Source organism: Hyla sarda, chromosome 2 (genome assembly GCF_029499605.1).
Source record: "Hyla sarda isolate aHylSar1 chromosome 2, aHylSar1.hap1, whole genome shotgun sequence".
Classification (NCBI taxonomy): Eukaryota; Metazoa; Chordata; class Amphibia; order Anura; family Hylidae; genus Hyla; species Hyla sarda.
In genome coordinates this window covers 195384741-195410776 of record NC_079190.1, presented here as the reverse complement: position 1 = coordinate 195410776, position 26036 = coordinate 195384741, and the positions used below count along the sequence as shown (strand labels likewise).

The window sequence follows — 26036 nt, the reverse complement described above, 5'->3', positions numbered from 1 at the left end:
GTTTGCACTTATGAGAGCTGGACAATACGCTCCACTACAAACTGTATAAGGCTACAAAAACAATTGTGTAATTTTGGCTGGCCTTTCTCAGTAACTAGGCCAAAATCAGTTTAACAGGAAAATATATAAAGGACACCTTTACACTTTTGAGAAGAGGACTATGCGCTCCACTATGCTTAAAACTGTATCGAACTACAGAAACAAGTGTGTAGCTTTGTTTGGCATTTCACAGTAACTAGGCCCAAATTAGTTTAACAGGAAAAATATAAAGGACACAACGTAGGTGTACGTACAGTTTATACTTATGAGAGGAGGAGGACTAGACCCTCCGCTACAAACTGTATAAGGCTACAGAAACAAATGTGTAGCTTTGCCTGTCCTTTCACAGTAACTAAGCCCAAATTAGTTTTACAGGAAAATATACAAAGGACACCTTTACACTTATGAGAAGAGGACAATGCGCTCCACTATGCTTAAAACTGTATTAGACTACAGAAACAAGTGTGTAGCTTTGTCTGGCATTTCACAGTAACTAGGCCTAAATTAGTTTAACAGGAAAAATATAAAGGACACCACGTAGGTGTATGTACAGTTTACACTTACAAGAGGAGGAGGACTAGACACGCCGCTACAAACTGTATAAGGCTACAGAAACAGGTGTGTAGCTTTGTCTGGCATTTCACAATAACTAGGCCCAAATTAGTTTAACAGGAAAAATATAGAGGACACGTACGTACAGTTTACACTTATGAGAGGAGGAGGACTAGACACTCCACTACAAACTGTATAAGGCTAAAGAAACAAGTGTGTAGCTTTGGCTGGCCTTTCACAGTAGCTAGGCCCAAATTAGTTTTACAGGAAAATATATAAAGCACACCACGTAGGTATATGCACAGTTTAAACTTAAGAGAGGAGGACTATGCACTCCTCTACCAACTGTATAAGGCTACAAAAACTAGTGTGTAGCTTTGGCTGGCCTTTCACAGTAACTAGGCCCAAATTAGTTTTACAGGAAAAAACAACGTATACCACATAGGTGCACGTACAGTTTACACTTATGAGAGGTGGACAATATGCTCCGCATAAAACTGTATTAGGCTACAAAAACAAGTGCGTAGCTTTGGCTGGCCTATCACAGTAACTAGGCCCAAATTAGTTTAACAGGAAAATATATAAAGGACACCACGTAGGTGTACGTACAGTTTACACTTATGAGAGGAGGACAATGCGCTCCACTACAAACTGTATAAGGCTACAAAAACAAGTGTGTAGTTTTGACTGGCCTTTCACAGTAACTAGACCAAATTAGTTTTACAGGGGAAAAAAACATACACCACCTGATGGGTCAGCTATAACATTTAAACAGTACAAAGAGCTTAATAAAATATGTAAAAATGTAATAAAAACAGCAAAAATTCAAAACGAGAGACAGGTGGCCAAAGAAAGCAAAACTAATCCTAAATATTTTTTTTAGAAATATAAATGCAAAAAAACCAAGGACAGAGAATGTAGGACCCCTTAATAATGATAATGGGGAGGTTGTCACAGGCGATAAAGAGAAAGCTGAGCTACTGAATGGGTTCTTTAGTTCTGTATATACTAGGGAAGAAGGAGGAGCTGACATTGGCCAGGTCAGTGCTGGTAACACATCATGTAATGTACTGAACTGGCTTAATGTAGAGATGGTACAAGGTAAGTTAAGTAATATAAATGTAAGCAAATCTCCAGGGCCAGATGGATTGCACCCAAGAGTTCTTAGAGAGGTAAGTTCAGTAATATCTGTACCCCTGTTCATGATATTTAGAGATTCACTGGTGTCTAATATTGTGCCAAGGGACTGGCGCAAGGCGAATGTGGTGCCAATCTTCAAAAAGGGCTCTAGGTCTTCCCCAGGAAACTATAGACCGGTAAGTTTAACGTGCATTGTGGGTAAATTGTTTGAAGGACTTATAAGGAATTACATACAGGAATACATAGGGGATAATAGTATTATAAGTGATAGCCAGCATGGGTTTACTAAGGATAGAAGTTGTCAAACCAATCTAATTTGCTTTTATGAAGAGGTGAGTAAAAGCCTTGACAGAGGAATGGCTGTGGATATAGTGTTTCTGGATTTTGCTAAAGCATTTTATACTGTCCCTCATAGACGTCTGACAGGTAAATTAAGGTCTTTGGGTTTGGAAATTTTAGTTTGTAACTGGATTGAACACTGGCTCATGGATCGTACCCAGAGAGTGGTGGTCAATGATTCGTACTCTGATTGGTCCCCGGTAATTAGTGGTATACCCCAAGGTTCTGTACTGGGCCCGCTGTTGTTTAATTTATTTATCAATGATATGGAGGATGGTATTAACAGCTCTGTTTCTATCTTTGCAGATGACACCAAGCTTTGTAGCACGGTACAGTCTATAGAGGATGTGTATAGGTTACAAGATGACTTGGATAGACTAAGTGTCTGGGCATCCACTTGGCAAATGAGGTTCAATGTGGATAAATGTAAAGTTATGCATCTGGGTACTAATAACCTGCATGTGTCGTATGTCTTAGGGGGGATTAAACTGGCAGAGTCACTGGTAGAGAAGGATCTGGGTGTACTTGTGGATCACAGACTACAGAATAGCATGCAATGTCAGGCTGCTGCTTCCAAAGCCAGCAGGATATTGTCATGTATAAAAAGAGGCATGGACTCAAGGGGCAGGGACATAATACTACCCCTTTATAAACCATTGGTAAGGCATCACCTGGAATATGCTGTTCAGTTTTGGTCACCTGTACATAAAAGGGACACTGTGGAGCTGGAAAGGGTGCAGAGACGCGCGACTAAACTAATATGGTGCATGGAACATCTTAGCTATGAGGAGCGATTAAAGGAGTTACAATTGTTTAGTCTTGAGAAGAGACGTTTAAGGGGGGATATGATAAACGTATATAAGTATATTAATGGCCCATACAAAAAATATGGAGAAAAACTGTTCCAGGTTAAACCCCCCAAAGGACGAGGGGGCACTCCCTCCGTCTGGAGAAGAAAAAGTTTAGTCTCAAGGGGCGACACGCCTTCTTTACCATGAGAACTGTGAACTTATGGAACAGTCTACCTCAGGAACTGGTCACAGCAGGAAAAATTAACAGCTTTAAAACAGGATTAGATACATTCCTGGAACAAAATAACATTAATGCTTATGAAGAAATATAAAATCCCATCCCTTCCCCAAAATCGCGCCACACCCCTACCCTTCAATTCCCTGGTTGAACTTGATGGATATATGTCTTTTTTCGACCGTACTAACTATGTAACTATGTACGCACAGGTTATGAGAGGACAATACATCTGCTACACAACCTGTATTAGGCACAGTAATGAGTTGACTATGGCTTTTCGTGTTTACCCTAACTGGCCCCTGTTAGCTTAAGAATTGTTGTACACCCAACTGCAGCAGTACAGAATCCCTGTGTAGTAGAGCCCAGTACAGTATTATTAGGCACTAATAGCAAGTAACAATGTATTTTTGTGCTCAGCCTAACTGGCCCCTATTAGCTTTAGAGTTGTTGTACACCCAACTGCAGCAGTACAGAATCCCTGTGTAGTAGAGCCCAGTACAGTATTATTAGGCACTAATAGCAGGTAACAATGGCTTTTCGTGCTCAGCCTAACTGGCCCCTATTAGCTTTGGAGTTGTGGTACACCCAACTGCAGCAGTACAGAATTGCTGTATAGTAGAGCCCAGTACAGTATTATTAGGCACTAATAGCAGGTGACAATGTCTTTTCGTGCTTAGCCCAACTGGCCCCTGTTAGCTTTAGAGTTGTTGTACACCCAACTGCAGCAGTACAGAATTGCTGTATAGTAGAGTCCAGTACAGTATTATTAGACACTAATATTTGGTGACAATGGCTTTTAGTGCTCAGCCTAACTGGCCCCTATAAGCTTTAGAGTTGCTCTACACCCCACTGTAGCAGTAGAGTCGCTGTATATTACATCCAAATGTGTACCGCCTACCCGCCATCCCAGAGTGCCTTGCCCCATGTCCTCACATGGGGATCCGCCATTTTAGATGCCCTTGAACCCGGACTGCACTAAATGGTGTTAAATGAAGTGATTTGTTTAATTGAATCGCGGCGATATTCGGATTCCTTACGAATCAAATTTTTCCTGAAATTCATAACAAATTCAACTTCATCAGATTCTATTCGCTCATCCCTATCAGCCACCAATTGTGCAAAATCTTCCACTTAAAAAGATGAGAGAGGCCTGTAATTTTCATCATAGGTATACCTCATGAGGTATACCTTATGAGAGACATAATGAGAAAAAACATCCATAAAATTACATGATCTGATTTTTTAAGAATTTATTTGCAAATTATGGTGGAAAAAAAGTATTTGGCCGACAACAAAAGTTCATCTCAATACTTTGTTATATACCCTTTGTTGGCAACGACAGAGGTCAAACGTTTTCTGTAAGTCTTCACAAGGTTTTCACACTGTTGCTGGTATTTTGGCCCATTCCTCCATGCAGATCTCCTCTAGAGCAATGATGTTTTGGAGTTGAGATCTGGAGACTAGTGTTGCTCGCGAAGATTCGCAATAAGAATTTTATTTGCGAATATCGCATATTCGCTAATTCGTGAATATTCGCGAATATAGCACTATAAATTCGTAATGACGAATATTCATTTTTTTCCCCGCATATGCAAATTTTCGCTTATGGTAATTTTTTATATGCTAATTTTCGCATATGCTAATTTTCGCATACGCAAATTTTCTCATATGCGAAAATAAAACGCGAATATTACGAATATGCGAATTTAGCGAATATATGATGAATATTCGTCCATATATTCGTGAAATATCGCAAATTCGAATATGGCCTATGCCGCTCAACACTACTGGAGACTGGCTAGGCCACTTCAGGACCTTGAAATGCTTCTTACAAAGCCACTCCTTTGTTTCCCAGGCGGTGTGTTTTGGATCATTGTCATGCTGAAAAACCCCGCCACGTTTCATCTTCAATGCCCTTGCTGATAGAAGGACGTTTTCACTCAAAGTCTCACGATACATGGAACCATTCATTCTTTCCCTTACACGGATTAGTCGTCATGGTCCCTTAGCAGAAAAACAGCCCCAAAGCATGATGTTTCAACCGCCATGCTTCACAGTAGGTATGATGTTCTTTGCATGCAACTCAGCATTTTTACTCCTCCAAACACAACGAGTTGAGTTTTTACCAAAAAGTTCTACGTTGGTTTCATCTGAAATTCTCCCAATACTCTTCTGAATCATCCATATACTCTCTAGCAAACTTCATACGGGCCCAGACATGTACTGCCTTAAGCAGGGGGACATGTCTGGCACTGTATGATTTGAGTCCCTGGCAGTGAAGTGTGTTACTGATGGTAGCCTTTGTTACTTTGGTCTCAGCTCTCTGCAGGTCATTCACTATGTCCCCCTGTGTGGTTCTGGGATTTTTGCTCACCGTTCTTATGATCATTTTGACACCACGGGGTGAGATCTTGCGTGGAGCCCCTGATCGAGGGAGATTATCAGTGGTCTTTTATGTCTTCCATTTTCCAATAATAGCTCCCACAGTTGATTTCTTCACACCAAGCTGCTTACCTATTGCAGATTCAGTCTTCCCAGCCTAGTGCAGGTCTACAATTTTGTTTATGGTGTCCTTCGACAGCTTTTTGGTCTTGGTCATACTGGAGTTTGGAGTGTGACTTTTTGAGTTTGTGGACAGGTGTCTTTTATACTGATAACAAGTTCAAACAGGTGCCAGTAATACAGGTAACGAGTGGAGGACAGAGGAGACTCTTAAAGAAGAAGTTACAGGTCTGTGAGAGCCAGAAATCTTGCTTATTTGTAGGTGACCAAATACTTAATTTGCACCATAATTTGCAAAGAAATTCTTTTAAAATTAGACAATGGGATTTTGTGGATTTTTTTCCTCATTATGTCTCTTATAGTTGAGGTATACTTATGATGAAAATTAAAGGTCTCTCTCGTCTTTTTAAGTGGGAGAACTAGCACAATTGGTGGCTGACTAAATACTTTTTTGCTCCACTGTATGTGAACCCAGCCTAATACAGGTCTTTAGCACTCTTAGGCAGTGTTATACATTTGTTTTTGGAGATAATGCATTGTTGGTACGCATACAACTTTATAACTGCAAACATAACTTTTACGAAAAATTCTGTGAGTCCAGCGAACCAAACATTTGAAAAACCAGTAAGAAGAAAATAGAGCAAGAAAAAAATAAGGGGTAGACGGCACCGGTATTGAAGAAAACCACACTGTGTGAGCTGAAGCAATATAATGAAACAGGTGTTGCTAATGAGCCAAACCCTGTATAGGCAGAGGAAACCAAAAAAGACTGTCTGAAGGTGCTCTCATTGTAAAATTCTGTGTACAATGTAGCAAGAAGAAGAGAAAAGAAATTAAACAGAGCACTCTTGTTCTTGACCTGTATCCACAGGCAGGAAAAGCCGACTTCAGTTGCGGTCTTCCATTTGCGGGGAGGCGGTAGATGGTTCGGGGGGGGGGGAGTCTCAGATGCTGGCCACGGACCGTATCACGCCCGCTGGCGCTTCATCAGGCTGTGTATCAGATACACGGCCTGACGAAGTGCCAGTAGTCATGATATGGTCCGTGGCCGGCATCTGAGACTCCCCAGTACCATCTACCGCCTCCCCCAAATGGAAGACCGCAACTGAAGTCGGCTTTTCCTGCCTTTGGATACAGGTCAAGAACGTGAGTGCTCCGTTTAATTTCTTTTCTCTTCTTCTTGCTACAAACCTTTGAAAAGCTTGCTCAACTCTACTTATAACCCCTATTTGGGATTAAGTATTTACATCTTCAGTTTTTTAAAATTACAACTATTAAATAAAAAGCTGGGAACAGATCGCAAATCGATGACGTGTAAAAGAAATACCCAGGTTTCTCGTCATTTTAAATTCCTTCCTGGTTTTGTATTTAATAATCTATATATATATATATATATATATATATATATATATATATATATATATATAACTCAACGTGTGTGTGTGTGTGTGTGTGTGTATGTATGTATGTATGTATATATGTATGTGTGTATGTTCCACAAAACCTTTCAAACGGCTAAAGATATTAACATGAAACTTGGGACACATGTTACTTATATGTCAACAACAAACATAGGATAGCTAATTTAACCCTTACTCACCCCCATTTGCCAGGGGCGGGGCTTATGTTTAAAGTCCCATGCAAGTCAATAGGAAATATATGTTACTGCATAACTTCCAAACGGCTGGAGATATTTCGATAATTCTTGGTCACATGTTACTTATATGTCCACTTAAAATATAGGATAGTTAATTTAACCCTTAACTACCGCCATTTGTGAGGGTCAGGTTTTTTTTTTTTTAAAGTCCCATGCAAATCAATGGGAAATGTATGTTCCCATATAATTTCCGTTAGGCTAGAGCTATTTCATTACCTGGTACACATATTACGAGTCAGGATATGAGGACGGGATGGGAGGTCGGGATAGGAGGACGGGATATGAGGATGAGATATGAGGTTGGGATAGGAGGTCGGGTAGGAGGTCGGGATAGGATGTCGGGATAGGAGGTCAGGATAGGAGGACAAGATATGAGGACGGGATAGGAGGTCTGGATAGGAAGTTGGGATAGGAGGTCGAGATAGGAGGATGGGATAGCAGGTCAAGATAGGAGGACGGGATAGGAGGTCAAGATAGGAGGTCGAGATATGAGGATGGGAAAGGAGGTCGGGATAGGAGGACGGGATAGGAGGTCTGGATAGGAGATCAGGATAGGAGGTCGAGATAGGAGGATGGGATAGGAGGTCAAGATATGAGGTCAAGATATGAGGACGGGAAAGGAGGTCGGGATAGGAGGTCGGGACAGGAGGTCGGGATAGGAGGACGGGATAGGAGGTCGAGATAGGAGGACGGGATAGGAGGTCGGGATAGGAGGTCAGGATAAGAGGTCGGGATAGGAGCTCGAGATTGGAGGACGGGATAGGAGGTCGGGATAGGAGGTTGAGATAGGAGGATGGGAAAGGAGGTCGAAGACGGGATAGCAGGACGGGATAGGAGGACGGGATAGGAGGTCGGGGTAGGAGGTCGGGATAGGAGGTCGGGATAGGAGGACGGGATAGAAGAACGGTATAGGAGGTCGGGACAGGGGGTCGACATAGGAGGTCAGGATAGGAGGTCGGGATGTGGGGTTGGGATATAACAACAATATATGAGGATTGCATATGAAGGCAAAAGCTTTCTCCTTTGTTTATTTTCCTCCCCAAAAAGGATTAGGAAGGAAAAACCGGGCAACGCCGGGTACTCAGCTAGTTTATTTTAAACCTGAATGCATGAACATACGTTATCCTGGATCATTTGTGATCATAGTTATTATTTATAACAAGCAATCATACAGTAACTACTAATTTCTTAATTTATTTTTCTTAAATTATTCTTGAGAAATTCATCTGGTTACAATTTTCTTTTCTAGGCAAAGAAATTATGAAGATGTGTGTATTGTGCATTTTGTACATATGCACTATTTTGAATTTCAGAGATACAGGTAGGTACTGTAAATGTAGAGATTGTGGAGTCATATGTGCCATATTTTGCTGTGTATTTCCCTACCCATTGAAGCCAATGGGTAGTAAAATCAGCTGCAGAAAATGCGCAGAAAAATACAGCACTTGTGACCCTACCCTAAAGTTATGTTTTAGGATAGGGTCACACATGATGTACTTTGCTGCATATTTTTCTGCGTATTGAAGTCAATGGGTGGCAAAATCCGCTGCAGTACAAATGTAGCAAAATACGACACGTGTGTCCTATCCTTAATCACACTGTGGAGAAACCCTGAGGCTAAGTTCACACTGCGTAAAATTTCCTGTAGTATTGTATTTTACGCATGCATTTTCATATGTGGTGTCCCAGTACAGGATGTTGTCCTGTGGGCTAAAGTTTGCCTCAGGCAAAGCCTGCTGTCGCTGTTCTGGGCCCACTACTCTATATTGTATTTTGTTATATTGCACTGCGCTTCTGTGTTATTTTGTGATAAATGATGTACTGTCTTTTTTAAGGGAATTTGGCAGAGTGAACCAGGAGACCCTGAAGCCCCAATAGGGTGCCCCCCAAATTCCGTCCCTAAAGCGCACTCGTCAGATCCTAGGAAAAAAATTAAAAGTTACTCAGTACCTAATCCTGACCATGTACATCTATTTTTTTTATGCCTTTTATAATAATACCTCTTTTTCATTAGCTCACAGTGTTAGAAATCCTTTCAGGGGAAGGTGTTGTGTCCCTCCCTTGTGGTGGTGAGAGGTGATTGGTGTGTCTACTCATGCAGCCTTGTCCATGAATCATCTCTTGTCCATGACCCATGGACAAGCCTGATGCTGCTGCAGAACTGGTTGGTGTCTTAGTAGATATGAGGACCCCTAGTGGGGGTATTCTAGCTAAGGTACAGTCGATAGACATGTGCAGAAATTTTTTTTTCGTTTCTTTTTTTCGTTTTTTTATAAAATTTTCGGTTCAGTAATATTTTCAGTTTTGATTTTCAGATACATTCGGTATTCGGGTGTCCAGGTTTCATTTTTTTTCTGATACATTCGGTATTCGGGTGTCCGGGGGTTAATTTTTTCGGATACATTCGGTATTCGGGTGTCCAGGGGCTAATTTTTTCGGATACATTCGGTATTCGGGTGTCTGGGTTTGATTTTTTTTTCGGATACATTCGTATTCAGGTGGGTTTGATTTTTCGTATACATTCAGTATTCGGGTACAATCGGGTAAATCTTTTTTAAGCAGGGGACCATTATCGGGAGTGTGTGCAGGAAAAGAGGGCAGCCGCAGAGATCGGAACATTGGAAGACAAGTAAGACAATATGATTTTATGTGATTTATATTAATACATAATGTAATGTTGAATGAATGAGTAAATGAATGAATGAATGCTGTATGAATGATTGATGTGTTTGATCGATGTGTTTGATTGTCGGGTGATTTATGTATAACATGATGTTATACATAAATCACCCGACAATCAAACGCATCGATCAAACTGTTGCAAAACTACAACACCCACCCAGCATGCGGCTGTCTGGGCATGCTGGGAGTTGTAGTTTTGTAACAGCTGGAGGCACACTTTGGCAAACACACACATTCACGCAATGCTTTTTAATTCATTTTCAAATTCCGCTGGATTTTGTCAGAAATGGGTTAACAGGTCAATAACATGCATAGTAATTGCCGTGGGAACATTTTTAATTCATAAAACTGCAGACTTAATTGGATAATTGCAGTGTAGAATGTTTGGTGTCCTAAGCGTTCTACACGGCAATTATCCAATTAAGTCTGCGGTTTTATGAATGAAAAATGTTCCCACAGCAATTACTATGCATGTCATTGACCTGGTAACCCATTTCTGACAAAAGCCAGCGGAATTTGAAAATGAATTAAAAAGCATTGCGCGAATGCGCGTGTTTGGCAAAGTGTGCCTCCAGCTGTTGCAAAACTACAACTCCCAGCATGCCCAGACAGCCGCATGCTGGGTGGGTGTTGTAGTTTTGCAACAGTTTGATCGATGCGTTTGATTGTCGGGTGATTTATGTATAACATCATGTTATACATAAATCACCCGACAATCAAACACATCGATCAAACACATCAATCATTCATACAGCATTCATTCATTCATTCATTCATTTACTCCTTCATTCAACACTTCTTTTTGTATTAATAATTTATTAATACATAATTGTAATGTTGAATGAATGAGTAAATGAATGAATGAATGCTGTATGAATGATTGATGTGTTTGATCGTCGGGCGATTGAGGTCAATGACATGCATAGTAATTACCGTGGGAACATTTTTCATTCATAAAACCGCAGACTTAATTGGATAATTGCAGTGTAGAATGTTTGGTGTCCTAAGCGTTTTACACGGCAATTATCCAATTAAGCCTGCAGTTTTATGAATGAAAAATGTTCCCACGGCAATTACTATGCATGTCATTGACCTGGTAACCCATTTCTGACAAAAGCCAGCGGAATTTGAAAATGAATTAAAAAGCATTGCGCGAATGCGTGTGTTTGCCAAAGTGTGCCTCCAGCTGTTGCAAAACTACAACTCCCAGCAAGCCCAGACAGCCGCATGCTGGGTGGGTGTTGTAGTTGGAGACACCCTAGTAACAGTAAAACAGTAACTAACAGTCAGAAACAGTGTAGCGCAAGGAACAATAAAAAAATTAGAAATCATTCTTTCCTTTCGTTTTTCTTCCGCATGCATTCGGTAAATAATGAATGCATTTGCTTTCGGATAACGAATGCATTTGTTTTTTTACCGCATGCATTCGGAGAATAACGAATGCATTCATTATGTTGCTATTCGTTTTATCGTTGCTATTCGGAAATATTCAAAAAATGTTTTTGTGCATTCGGAACGGCCCGAATGCACGAAAACGGCAAAATTCGGTAAATTTGACATTCGTGCCGAACCGGATTGCACATGTCTAACAGTCGGTGTACAGTGTGGAGAAGTGTGAAGACGTCTGAGGAGGCCTAAGGAGAAGAAAACTCTGAAATCTGCAGCCAAGCAAATCTCAGGAAAACCCCATCACTCAGTGTGGGCTGCTATTTATCTCAAATCTGCAGTCTCAGCAACTACAAGTCCCAGCAAGGCGACAGGCTTGCCAGGTTCATTCTGTACTTCCCTCCACACAAATCTGTACTGTGAGGATTTTAACAACAATTCCTGCCTCAGTTAAAGATAGTTTTCTTTAATCTGGCATTGTGGTCCTTATTGTCCCCACACCTGGCCCACGAGAGCTATTTCATCCTCAGAACGTGTAGGTTAATGTTGCTCTGGTTTTACGAATTGTACATCTCACCCATATTCCACCTGTGGCACCACACATATATAATAGGCAAAAAATTGCACCAAAAAAATGCTTATTTTTTGCCAATTACAGATGCACCCTTTAAATAAAATATGTTGGGAAATTGTACACAGTGTGAACTTAGCCTTATAGTGCATAACTACTTGACAATCTTTAACCCCTTAAAGGGGTACTCCGGTGGAAAATGTTTTTCTTTTCATGAACTGGTGCCAGAAAGTTAAACAGATTTGTAAATTGCTTCCATTAAAAAATCTTTACTCTTCCAGTACATATTAGCAGCTGTATGCTACAGAGGAAATTCTATTCTTTTTGAATTTCTTTTTTGTCTTGTACACAGTTATCTCTGCTGACACCTCTGTCTGTGTCAGGAACTGTTCAGAGCAGCATAGGTTTGCTATTGGGATTTTCTCCTTCTCTGGACAGTTCCTGATACGGGAATCAGGTGTTAGTAGAGAGCACTGTGGACAAGACAAAAAAGAAATTCAGAAATAATAGAATTTCCTCTTTAACATACAGCTGCTAAAAAGTACTGGAAGGGTAAAGATTTTTTAATAGAAATAATTTACAAATCTGTTTAACTTTCTGGCATCAGTTGATTTAAAAAAAAAAAGTTTTCCACCGGAGTACCCCTTTAGGACCAAGCCCATTTTAACCTTAAAGGGTTACTCTGGTGGAAAACTTTTTTTTTAAATCAACTGATGCCAGAAAGTTAAACAGATTTGTAAATTACTTCTATAAAAAAAATCGTAATCCTTCCAGTACTTATTAGCTACTGAATACTACAGAGGAAATTCTTTTCTTTTTGGAACACAGTGCTCTCTGCTGACATCATGACCACCATGCTCTCTGCTGACATCTCTGTCCATTTTAGGAACTATCCAGAGCAGCATATGTTTTCTATGGGGATTTTCTCCTACTCTGCACAGTTCTTAAAATAGACAGAGGTGTCAGCAGAGAGCACTGTGGTCATGATGTCAGCAGAGAGCTCTGTGTTCCAAAAAGTAAAGAATGTCCTCTGTAGTATTCAGCAGCTAACTGGTAGGATTAAGATTTTTTTTAATATAAGTCATTTACAAATCTTTTTAACTTTCTGGCACCAGTTGATAAAAAAAAAAAAAAAAGTTCTCCACCGGAGTACCCCTTTAACCCTTTAAGGACCCGGGGTTTTTCCGTTTTTTGCATTTTCGTTTTTTCCTCCTTTCCTTTAAAAAATCATAACTCTTTCAATTTTGCACCTAAAAATCCATATGATGGCTTATTTTTTTGCATCACCAATTCTACTTTGTACTGACATCAGTCATTTTACCCAAAAATCTACGGCAAAATGTAAAAAATAATCATTGTGAGACAAAATTGAAGAAAAAAACACACCATTTTGTAACTTTTTGGGGCTTCCGTTTCTACACAGTACATTTTTTGGTAAAACTGACACCTTCTTTTGATTGATTTATTTGATTTTGTCATACTTCTTGAAAAAATCATAACTACATGCAGGAAAATTTATATGTTTAACTCCTTGGGGACGGAGGGCGTATGCATATGCCCTCACATCCCGTCACTTAAGGACGGAGGGCGTATCCATGCGCCCTCCGCATTTCCGATCACCGCCGCTCGCCGGGCGGTGATCGGACCAGAATGACTGCTGATATGATTTGTCAGCGATCGCGGCAAATCATTGGTCAATTCAGACCAGCGATTTGCCCGCGATCCGGGCTAATCGGGTCACTGGTGACCCGATCTCCCAAAAAATAAGCATGATCGGAGCTGTCAGAGACAGCTCCGACCATCCTAAAGGATAGGAGCGAGGTGGCAGTGTTGCCCCCCCTCCTATTCCCTGCCATTGGTCGGTCAGGCTGACCACCAATGGCAGGAGGGGGGCGGGGGGATTAGAGTTCATTTCCCCCGCTCTGCCCACCAATCGGAAGTCGGGGAAGAGCAAGGGGGAACACGGGCGGTGAGGGGGGAGCATGGTCCGGCTTACCCGGACCGGTGGAGACATCCTGGACCAGCGACAGTGACGGTGGCGGCGACGGCATTGACGGCAGTTGGAGCGGCCAGAAAGTACAGCGTGCAGAAGACTGCAGTGAAGATCGCGGTAAGTGATCTTCTCTGTGGCCTTCTAAAAGCTGCAAAACTACAACTCACAGCATGCCCACACAGCCAAAGGCTGCCTGGGCATGCTGGGAGTTGTAGTTTTGCAACATCTGGAGGGTCACAGTTTGGAGACCACTGTGTATAGTGGTCTCTAAACTGTGGTCCTCCAGATGTTGCAAAACTACAACTTTCAGCATGCACTGACTGTCTGGGCATGCTTGGAGTTGTAGTTTTTTCAACATCTGAAGTGGCATAGTTTGGCTACCAGTATCCCCAAACTGTAGCCCTCCAGATGTTGCAAAACTACAACTCCCAGCATGGCCAGACAGTCAGGGATGCTGGGCGTGTAGTTCTGCAATATCTGGCCCTTCATATGTTGCAGATCTACAACTCCCAGCATGCCTTTTGCAACATCTGGAGAGCATAGTTTAGCAACATCTGGAGGGCCACAGTTTGGAGAACCCTACTTAGCAGTCTCCAAACTGTTCTTCCCCAGTTGTTGCATAACTACAACTCCAAGCATGCCCAGACTGTCCAGGTATGCTAGGATTTGTAGTTCTGCAACATCTGGAGGGCCACAGTTTGGAGACCACTACTTAGTGGTCACCAAACTGTTCTTCCCCAGTTGTTGCATAACTACAACTCCTAGCATGCCCAGACTGTCCAGGCATGCTGGGAGTTTTAGTTCTGCAACATTTGAAGGGCCAGATATTGCAGAACTACAAGCCCAACATCCCTGACTGTCTGGCCATGCTGGGAATTGTAGTTTTGCAACAGCTGTAGGCACACTGATTGGGAAACACTGAGCTAGAGTCCGTTTCCTAACTCAGTGATTCCAAGCCGTGTGCCTCCAGCTGTTGCAAAACTACAACTCCCAGAATGCACTGACAGACCGTACATGCTGGGAGTTGTAGTTTTGCAACAGCTGGAGGCACATTGGTTGGAATCACTGAGCTAGAGTCTATTTTCTAACTCAGTGGTTCCCCACCAGTGTGCCTACAACTCCCAGCATGTACGGTCTGTCAGTGCATTCTGAGAGTTGTCATTTTGCCAGAGCTGAAGGTTTGGGGTAATTCCCCCCCCCCCCCCCCATGTGAATGTACAGGGTACATTCACACAGGCGGGAGTTTACAGTGGATTTCCTTCTACAAGTTTGAGTTGCGGCAAATTTCCCGCCGCAGCTCAAACTCCCAGCGGAAAACTTAATGTGAACCCCCGCCTGTGTGAATGTACCCTAAAAACACTACCCTAAACTAACAAATAATAAAAAGTAAAACACTACATATACACCCCCTTACACATTGCCAAACCCCCCTCCAATAAAAATGAAAAACGTCTCATACGGCAGTGTTTCCTAAACAGAGCCTCCAGCTGTTGCAAAACCACAACTCCCAGTATTGCCGGACAGCCATAGACTGTCCTGGCAGGCTGGAAGTCTTGCAACAGCTGGAGGCACCCTGTTTGGGAAACATGCTGTAGGGTTTTACTGTAGGTAACCGGGTCCGCCCCTATTGCAAATTCCTTATTCAGGCCTCAAATGCGCATGGCGCTCTCTCACTTCAGAGCCCTGTCGTATTTCAAGGCAACAGTTTAGGGCCACATATGGGGTATTTCCGTACTTGGGAGAAATTGCACTACAAATTTTGGGGGGCATTTTCTCCCATTACCCTTTGGTAAATTTGGGGGGAAAAAACTGCACTTAAGTGAAAAAAATTTTTTCATTTACACATCCGACTTTAACAAAAAGTCGTCAAACACCTGTGGGGTGTTAAGGCTCACTGGACCCCTTGTTACGTGCCTTGAGGGGTGTAGTTTCCAAAATAGTATGTCATGTGGGTTTGTTTGCTGTTCTAGCACCATAGGGGCTTCCTAAATGTGACATGCACCCCCAAAAACCATTTCCGAAAAATTCACTCTTCAAAATCCCACTGTCGCTCCTTCCCTTCTGAGTCCTCTACTGCGCCCACCGAACACTTTACATACACATATGAGGTATTTTCTTACTCGAGAGAAATTGGGTTACAAATTTTGGGGGCTTTTTCTCCAATTACCCCTTGTAAAAATTCAAAAACTGGGTCTACAAGAACATGCGAGTGTAAAAAATGAAGATTTTGAATTTTCTCCTTTACTTTGCTGCTATTCCTGTGAAACACCTAAAGGGTTAACAAACTTTCTGAATGTCATTTTGGATACTTTGAGGGGTGCAGTTTTTATAATGGGGTCATTTATGGGGTATTTCTAATATGAAGGCCCTTCAAATCCACTTCAAAACTGAACTGAAATTCAGATTTTGAAAATTTTGTGAAAAATTGGCAAATTGCTGCTGAACTTTGAAGCCCTCTGGTGTCTTCCAAAAGTAAAAACATGTCAACTTTATGATGCGAACATAAGTAGACATATTGTATATGTGAATTAATATATAATGTATTTGGAATGTCTGTTTTCCTTACAAGCAGAGAGCTTCAAAGTTAGAAAAATGCAACATTTTCAATTTTTTCATGAAATTTAGGAATTTTTTCACCAAGAAATGATGCAAGTATGGACAAAAATGTACCACTAAGATGAAGTAGAATATGTCACGAAAAAACCACCTCGCAATCAGAATGAAAAGTAAAAGCATCCCAGAGTTATTAATGCTTAAAGTGACAGTGGTCAGAATTGCAAAAAATGCTTCCGTCCCTAGGGTTATAATGGGCTCCATCCCCAAGGAGTTAAAATTGTCATCTTCTGACCCCTATAATTTTTTTATTTTTCCACGTATGGGACAGAATGATGGCTCATTTTTTTGCACCATGATCTGAAGTTTTTAGCGGTACCATTTTTGCATTGATAGGACTTATTGATCGGACTTTGGATTTTTTTTGCGCGTACGCCATTGACCGTACAGTTGCATTAACGATATTTGTATAATTCTGACATATCCGCATGCAGCGATACCACATATGTTTATTTTTATTTACACATTTTTTTTTTTTAAATGGGAAAAGGGGGGTGATTCAAACTTTTCTTAAGGAAGGGATTAAATGATCTTTATTAATTATTTTTCTGCAAATCTTTTTGTTAACTTTTTTTGTCCAACCTTGAACGCCACGTCTAAAGGGTTAATAGCGCGTGGCACCGTGATCAGTGCCATGTGCTATTAGCCACGGGTCCCAGCAGTTGTTAGAGGCCGGGCCCGACCGGCTATGACGCAGGGCCATGCAGTGGCCCCGCGTTATAGAACGGGAGCGGACTCATGACGTACCGGTAGATCATGGGTCCTTACTTTTTATGTCTCCATAGGGGACTATCTATAATAATAATAATCATTTATTTATATAGCGCCTACAGATTCCACAGCGCTTACAATTATGGGGTACAAACGAAGACAAGTATCAGACATAATATTACACAATAACTATTCAAACAAGAGGTGTGGGGATATGTTGAGGATATGTTGAGGCCTATTAGAGAATGTTATAGGCCTGTCTGAAGAGATGTGTTTTCAGGCCACGTTTGAAACTATGGATGTTGTTGTTGAGTCTGAGGGATTGAGGGATAGCATTCCAGAGAATCGGTGCAGCACGAGTGAAGTCTTGGAGACGGGAGTGAGAAGTTCGGATTATAGAAGATGTTAGTGTGAGATCATTAGCAGATCAGAGAGAACGTGTAGGATGGTAGACAGAGATGAGAGAGGAGATGTAGGGAGGTGCAGCATTGTGGAGGGCTTTGTGTGTGAGACTGAAGATTTTGTACTGTATCATTTGATTTCATTTGATTACTAATACTGTTCAGTGCTATGCATCTGTTCAGTGCTATGCATAGGACATAGCACTGATCAGTGTTATCGGTCGTCTTCTGCTCTGGTCTGCTCGATCTCAGACCAGAGCAGGAGACGCCAGGAGACGGACAGAGGCAGGTGAGAAGACCTCCGTCCTCCATTACAGATGATTGGATCCCCTGGGCAGCGCTGCGGGTGATCCGATCACCTATTTCGACATGCGCATTCCCGCAGATGCCGTGATCTGTACTGATCACGGCATCTGAGGGGTTAAAGGGGTTCTCCGGTGCTTAGACATCTTATCCCCTATCCAAAGGAAAGGGGATAAGATGCCTGATCGAGGGAGTCCCGCCGCTGGGGACCCCCGTGATCTTGCACGCGGCACCCCGTTTGTAATCAGTCCCCGGAGCGTGTTCGCTCCGGGACTGATTACCGGCAACAACAGGGCGGGCGGTGTGTGACGTCACGCCCCCGCCTGCGTGTGATGTCACTCTCCGCCCCTCAATGCAAGCCTACGGGAGGGGGCGTGACAGCTATCACGCCCCCTCCCGTAGGCTTGCATTGAGAGGCGGAGCATGACATCACACGCAGGCGTGACGTCACACGCCGCCCGCCCTGTAGTCACCGGTAATCAGTCCCGGAGCGAACACGCCCCGGGGACTGATTACAAACGGGGTGCCACGTGCAAGATCACGGGGGTCCCCAGCGGCGGGACTCCCTCGATCAGGCATCTTATCCCCTTTCCTTTAATGGTGGACATCAATGCCAGCCATTACCGGCGGGTCCATGTATGATGCGAGCTCCATTCCGATGCTCACGGTCATACACTGGACGTAAATGTACATCCTGGTGTGCTAAGTACTGCCACACCAGGACATACATTTACGCCCGTAGTCGATAAGGGGTTAAAAAAGTAGTCTAGTAAAAAAAAAATGTATCCCCTATCCAATTATAGGGGATAAGTTATAGATTGTGGGGGGTCCGAGCGCTGGGACCCCCCATGATCTCCTGCACGAGGTTCCAGCAATTTGCCGGAACCTGATGTCTGACCCCCGCAGGAAGCCACGGCTGGCACACCCCCTCCACGTATCTCTATGGGGTACATGGAGGGGCATGTCGGCCAGCACTTAGTGCGGGAGTCAGCATGCCCCCTTGCAGCTAACTGCCGGGACCCTGTGCAGGAGATCATGGGGATTCCCAGCGCTCGGACCCCCGCGATCTATAACTTATCCTCTACGCTATGGATAGGGGATAAGTTATTTTTCGCTAGACAACTTCTTTAAAAGCCCTCTAGAGAATAAATGGAGCTCAAGTTATGCGTGGGGGCTGCCCCACCATTTCTTTAGGGGACTTTTGACCTCTGTTCATGGGATTGCTGAAGGGCCTAGCAGTTGGTTCACCATCGTTTCAGCTACATTAGAATCCATGTGAAAAAATATGTAGTGCGAACATATCCTTATTTTAAGCAGAGACTTTGAAGCTTTGTATAAAAAATATACATAATAATAATAAGAAACTAATACTACTAAATGACACATTTTCAGCACAGAATGTTGACCCAAATCTGAATCTTATAAATAGAATTTCCCAACATATATATCAGATGAGAGTTTGTACCGTGTTAGCCTTAGAAATAGGAGTAGCGATGATACCTTTTTTGGGTAACTGAGAGGATATAGATTGCAAGCTTAGGTGACATGCCTGATGAAGGGACCTAAGAGGTCTTGAAACCTTGCAATCTATATCCTTTCAGTTAGCCAATAAAGATAGCATCGCTACTCCACTCATCTCCAATACACACATATATACATATATATATATATATATATATATATATATATATATATATCACAATCCAATGTATAAATCCACTGCAGTTTTCATCTTATTTTTTTATAAACTGAAAATTAACAAAACTTCTCTTCCTAGCCAGCAGAAGCATGGCTCCTAGGATCACAGAACCCCTTAAAAACATAAACTTGCAAGTGGAAGCAGGTAAGAAGCCTTATTTAGGCTACTTTATAGTTGAGCACAGTGACTCTGAACAAAGGATTAAAAGTACTGAGAGCACAAAGAGATACCATATACCCCTAGAGAATAGAAATAAACAATAATATAAAAATTATTGGCTCCTTACCCACCTTGAGGAAAATGGCATATGTTGCACTTTTACGATATCCCCCAAGGTATCAAAGAGCCAATAACTTTTACATTACTTAATAACAACATGATTGTTGCAGTAACATGCACAAGTAATTCCTCTGTTTCAGCATATCCCTGTTTCAAATGTTTTTTCTAGTCATGTCATTCATAAAAAATGCACATATTACAATATCTTAAAAGCAGCAAAAAATCTGCATTGCAGATTTTATTATAATAGAAAACTGCATCACTGTAAGTTCATAACTACAAGCATTAATAATATCATTAATATATATTTCTGTACAGGCTCAAGCATAGATTTATGTTGCTCTGCACTGCTTGAATCTGAAGGTTCCGTAAATGCTACAATTATTTATTGGCTGATAAATGGCTCTTTCATAGAAAACATTAGCAGTATCCACGAAGGTTCCCAAAGGTAAGTTGTTAAACACATAATAAACATTTTTTTTTTACTACTACTACTTCTATTTTATCCTCACAGCCTATGATACTCTTAGATTGGATAATTTGTCTCCTCTAAGGCTGTGTCCACACATCGCAGTTACATTGCAGTACTGTTGCAGTCCTGAATTATGACAGTAAAAACGCTGCAGTACCGGACAGTACTTGAATGAAACTGCAATGCAACTACAGTGTGTAAGCACAGCCTAAAGGGTTAGCACTGCAGACTATAGGCTATGTGTGCGGTCATCCATGTTAGTGATGTAGGTAAAGTCCTGTTGACATGCATCGGGAAGATGTGAGATGGCATGTGCGCAATAGGCATGAAGGGATAGTGTGTAGGTGACGTGGAAGAGAGAGAGTGGGTAAACGCTAAAAGTAATGTGGCTCTAGGGAAGTTGCCTCTGGATGATTCCAAGTGAGTACTAATACCGGTGTTTATCTGTCATGTGAGCTCAGTACAGCCCACGCAAATGTTGATTGTATCTATTGGTTCATATGCATGGCTGTTTATTCAGTACGATCCAAATTTGAACATTTTCTTGCACATTATCTTCAATGGGGATTCCACTGTCCAATTCACACAGCGGAATTTCCATGGCTGACATTCTGCTGTGGACCTTCTGCATACTGGATTCCGCATAATTAGAAGACATGTTTTTAAACTTTGCAGAATTCCGTTCAGAGCCCATTGAAGTTAGGATATATTCACATGACAGAATTTCCACATGCAGAATTCAGCATGGATTCTGCATGCGGATTCTGCATCAAATTAAAGCCCAATACGCTTCAATGGGATTCCACACACCCATTCAAACTTCAGAATTTCAGCATCCGGATTCCGACGGATTCCGTATGCGGATTCTGCATCAAATTAAAGCCCAGTAGTCTTTAATGGGATTCCGTACACCCATTCACACTTAGGAATTTCAGCATGCGGATTCCACATGGATTCTGCACAGAATCTGCACTGATTCCACTCGAAATCCACATGAGCCAGAAACTATCCAAATGAATACAGATACGGAATTGGTGCGGATGTGCATACATTCTGCCATGTAAATATATACCCTTAATGGGACTCATTCCATTGGAATCTCTGTTTCGAAAGTGCAAAAATTCCGCTTGAATTCCACTCAATCTCCAGAAAACTGAAAAATCTGCAGTCTGCTTTTCTAAGCAGAATTTGAGCAGAATAGCAGAAATTCTGCCATGTGAACATAGCCTTATGGAGAGCAGGAGGGTCTATGATGTCCAAGTGCCCTATTAGGTTATATACTATAGATTAGGGCACTTAAATTGGCACTGTCATTTGCAAAAAAAATAATTATGTAATATAAATAATAACATCTATTTCCTGGAAGTTTGGGCAGGACAAGCAGGGCTCTATGCAGGCTCTGGGCTCATCCTGCTGTGTAAGCCGGGGGCGTATCATAGAGCCTCAGTACACAAAGCCCTGCTTGTACTGCCCACATTTCCTGTATTTTGTCCCAGCTAAGAGATACAGGCAATAGCTGCAGGGACAAGACTGCATTTTTTCACCCAAAAATATTCACATTTTAACCAAAGTATATGTACATTATATTAAGATATTTTGCTAATGACAGTGCAAATTTAAATGGACACTGCCCATTTTTTTTTAAATACGTATACGTTAGAGACACATATTTAAAGTTTGATCATTAGGTAGAGCCATGAGAAGTGCATGCTGTCCAGGCTGTGTCATGTGACCAAAATGGTGACATAAATTAAGTCACAAAACATGAAGAGAAGCAAGTGACAGCTTGCTCAATCTAGTGATTGGATGAGGTCTGAACACTCAGACCTCGACCAATCAAGACTTTTAACATGTTCCTAGAACATGGCAAAAGTTTTTTCAATAGGACTTGAACACTTAAAATTTATACTAAATATGGAGAGTGAATATCTCCAAATGTTTTAATGTGAATATTTTGGACATTACTAAGCTAAATAGAAATGTTGTGAATTCTTATTTTTATTTATTTATTTATTTTGCTCTCATACATGTCCTTATACAGGGTATCTAAGAAAGGAGATCAAAATTATGTTTACATTATACTTCGTATAAATGATGTTATTCCAGAATTATACAACATTCCAATTACGTGTATAGCAAACAGCCCATGGGGGGGAGACAATTCAACACTTTATTTGAGAGCCGTTAAAACAGGTTGGTATACCTATATGATATATACATAGAAGATACTGAATCATCATATCATGGAAGTCATTCGATATGTCTTATACATGATATATAATATCATTTAAAATAAAAATAATGCTGCAGAACTTCTTTTATGTCAATTTGCAATTAGTATCCTCGTTACTACCCTGCAAAGAATATCAAAATGTTAGTTTTCACATAGAAAATGTCATAAGAGCAGAAAAATAACAGTGTATCTTGATAAAGATTGATTACACTTGGAACATCTATTGTATTCATTTCTATGATATCTGTATCCAAGTAGATAACCTGTATGCGGTATCCAAGCAATATCACAATTCCAGACTAACAAATGTGTCAATGGAGACCTCCTCTAGCCTATGTGAACTCCTAAACAAAGCCCAGAAAAATGTATTTATTTTTTTATTGCTTAGATTCTTTTTTAACAAGAGAAATTGGGATACATTTTTTATATTTTGTACTTTAAAAAAAGTTATTTTTATTTTTTTGCTTGATTACTTGTACTATGCACTGCAATTCTTATTTATGTAAGGGTGTAATACAGATACCGGGGTTGCTTTTTTATCATATGAGTGGTTACACTGCCAAGCACGTATGTCTGATGTTGCTTAAGGGTAGGGTCAACAGAGCACATCCGCAGCGTATTTCATGTTGCGGATGCGCCAATGGCTGAGCAAGTTCCCTGCTGCGGCCGAATAGCTCTGTGTATCCGCTCGTGACTGCTGGTGGGAAATCCGCCGCTATGAGAGGACACACAGAGCTGGCCGCAGAAGGGAGCTTGCTCTGCCATCGCTCTGTGATTGCTAGTGTTGCATCCGCAGCATGAAATACACTGTAGATGTGATCCGTATGACCCTACCCATAGTCTACAAATTAAGATGTGGCTACAATTGACCTAACAGGTTTAATACCTCATATAACCACAAAGATCAAGAAGTTGGTTGGCAGATCCTCACATAGTAGTACTGTTAACTGTGCCTTCCTGGGACTTGGGGGGATTTATTAAAACTTAAAACAGTGGAAGTGTTGCCCATAGCAACCTATCAGATTTAATCTTTAATCTTTAATTCTTAATCTTTAATTCTTAAAAAGACCTCTGAAAAATGAAAACTGGAATTTAATTTGATATTATGGGCAACTGCCCCACTGTTCAGCTGCACAGGTTTTCATAACTCTCCTTCCTGGACTCTACAGGGTCATAAATGAGCTTTTTCTAATTCCTTATCCATATATCTACATTGATAATAAAGGAAAGAAAATTACCTACATGATCTTTTTGTTGTGTTGAGATGCAAAAAAATGTTTTCTAAAACTAACAACCCAGGTCATATATATTTTATGGGGGAAAAACTCTCTCAAAAACATCACATTTAGAACATACTGCATTTTGGAGAAAAAGAAAAAAGTAGAAAAATGTCAAAACTCCCAAAGTAGGCTGCTACAATGCTAAACACAAATCTGATATCTACATTTATAGGTTTTGAATTTATAGATTAAGTAGCATGTCTTTATTTTTATTTGTTTTTTTATTTTTTTATTTCAGGTTCTTCTAAATGGAAGGTGATCATCCCTATCACTCTTCTATGTCTTCTTGTTTTGGCTTTACTAGTGGCATTTATATATAAATATTTACTTCCATGACAACAACCTCATTTTTACTTTTATAACCCATCACAGCATGACATAAAAGTAAGCTAAGTTTAGGACTTTCACTGTTGCCAAGAACAAGGATCTCAAAATTCCCAATTTTTAGCCAGAGACCAAAACAAGTATGTATCGTCAATTTCTGTGGAGATAAAAGGGAATGTGGGAAATGTGAGTGTACAGTATATTGAACAGGTTCCCCTTCACTAACAACCTTTTTCCTCTATTTGACATGTACTATTTATTGTATGCAAATATAAAGTTATTATATTTATCTTTATATAGTGGCTAAAAATTATGCAGCACTTTACAATTTTGAGGGCACAAATAAAATTTTAAAACATATGCATATTTGCTTTGAGAAAGAAGAGAAAATAAAAAAAAAGGATTGCAGATGTTACAATTGGAGAAAAGGGGGCAATTTCAAATCGTGTCCTTCCACTCTCATGCCAGTAACATATTTCTCGGGCTTCCCTGACTGAAGCAAGTGTTGCAGATACACAGAACCAGGATCTCTACTGACCTCTGCTGTTAATCTGGTATTATAGCAATGAAGACAACGCAACATATAAACATGTTGCATTACACTGAACAAGCAAAAAAGGGAATGGAGAAAAGACAAATTGTTCATAGTTTCAGGAAAAGACATGGACTTCTGGATGCTGTGAACGGAGCTCCGAACTGCAGGGCAGCGCACAACCCCTTTAAGGTTTTAAAACATGTAGATGGCAAATATGCTGTTACATCTTATGGGCCTCTTGCTGCCTTGAAAAACTGTCACCAAGGTGCTGTTCTAATAACGATTAAATAACTTTTTAAGGTAAATGTTTTGCATTATTCAAAAACTTACATTTTCATATATATGAGGTGGCCCAGTAGGGAAGTTGTTACCCCGTACCCAGCCTCCCTGCAGTGTCCCCTGGGCCCCCCTGCATCTGGTCTACTGTAATTGTTTATTATCCCCTATGTTATGTATATAAGAATGTTGTATCTTTAAGAAAGGTTAACATGTGATCACCAGTTGTCATGTGAGTTGTCATGTGATTGTTACCCAGGAGGTATCAGTGACCAGGTGACTTAAGGGTGACCAATGGGACCCCACCAGTGTCTCCCCCATGTAAGCCCTGGGAGGAGTCTCTTCTCTCTCTTAGTTCCTGAGTCTTTGCTGAGGTGCAGTGGAGCCTAAGAGTGTGTCTGGGGACATTGGAGGCCTCAAGTCAAGTCTGTAGCCACAAGTTACAAGTCTACAAGTAAGCTAAAGTTACTGCTTAGTCTGTCTCCAGTCAAGTCAGTCACTGTCATCTATTGTCAAGTCATCGTGGCCTGCACTAAATTGTCCAAAACCACTGCAAGTCCCAGCAAGCCCTTAAGGTCTCTGAAGTCACTGGTCACCTCCGTGGCCTGGCTACACTGTATAGACTGTACCATCTGTCACTCAGTAAAGCTACTGTTGTCGGTAACTTGGTGTCAGAGTCATTATTGCCCCCCGTGCCTAGCCCAGGATCCAGCGGTACCTTTCTGTGGTATTGAGGATAAACCATGCCCTGGCATCACAAATACAAGGGGTTAATGCCATCTGCCCCTAGGGTAATTCCATCTGCCCTGCATCACACCCCATTCCACATGTACAACCTTTTCCCTCTATTTGACATGTACTATTTATTGTATGCAAATATAAAATTATTATATTTATATTTATATAGTGGCTAAAAATTATGCAGCACTTTACAATTTTGAGGGCACAAATAAGTATAAAATTAGACATTAAAATATGACACGCCAGTTATTCAAACAGGGGGAGTGAGGGCCCTGCTCG

General features: G+C 41.2%; 1 protein-coding gene across 1 annotated transcript in view; it reads left to right on the top strand.

Annotated features, from left to right (window-relative positions):
* Positions 1 to 25670, top strand: part of LOC130355654 (interleukin-1 receptor type 2-like) — a 32257-nt gene extending 6587 nt beyond the window's left edge. The window contains exons 2-6 of the mRNA XM_056556068.1: positions 8508 to 8579; positions 19696 to 19761; positions 20215 to 20344; positions 22410 to 22561; positions 24120 to 25670. Of these exons, the coding sequence (XP_056412043.1) occupies positions 8519 to 8579; positions 19696 to 19761; positions 20215 to 20344; positions 22410 to 22561; positions 24120 to 24217 (507 nt within the window). The 5' untranslated portion in view covers positions 8508 to 8518 and the 3' untranslated portion in view covers positions 24218 to 25670. The remainder of the gene's footprint in view (positions 1 to 8507; positions 8580 to 19695; positions 19762 to 20214; positions 20345 to 22409; positions 22562 to 24119) is intronic.
* The last annotated feature ends 366 nt before the right edge of the window (positions 25671 to 26036 follow it).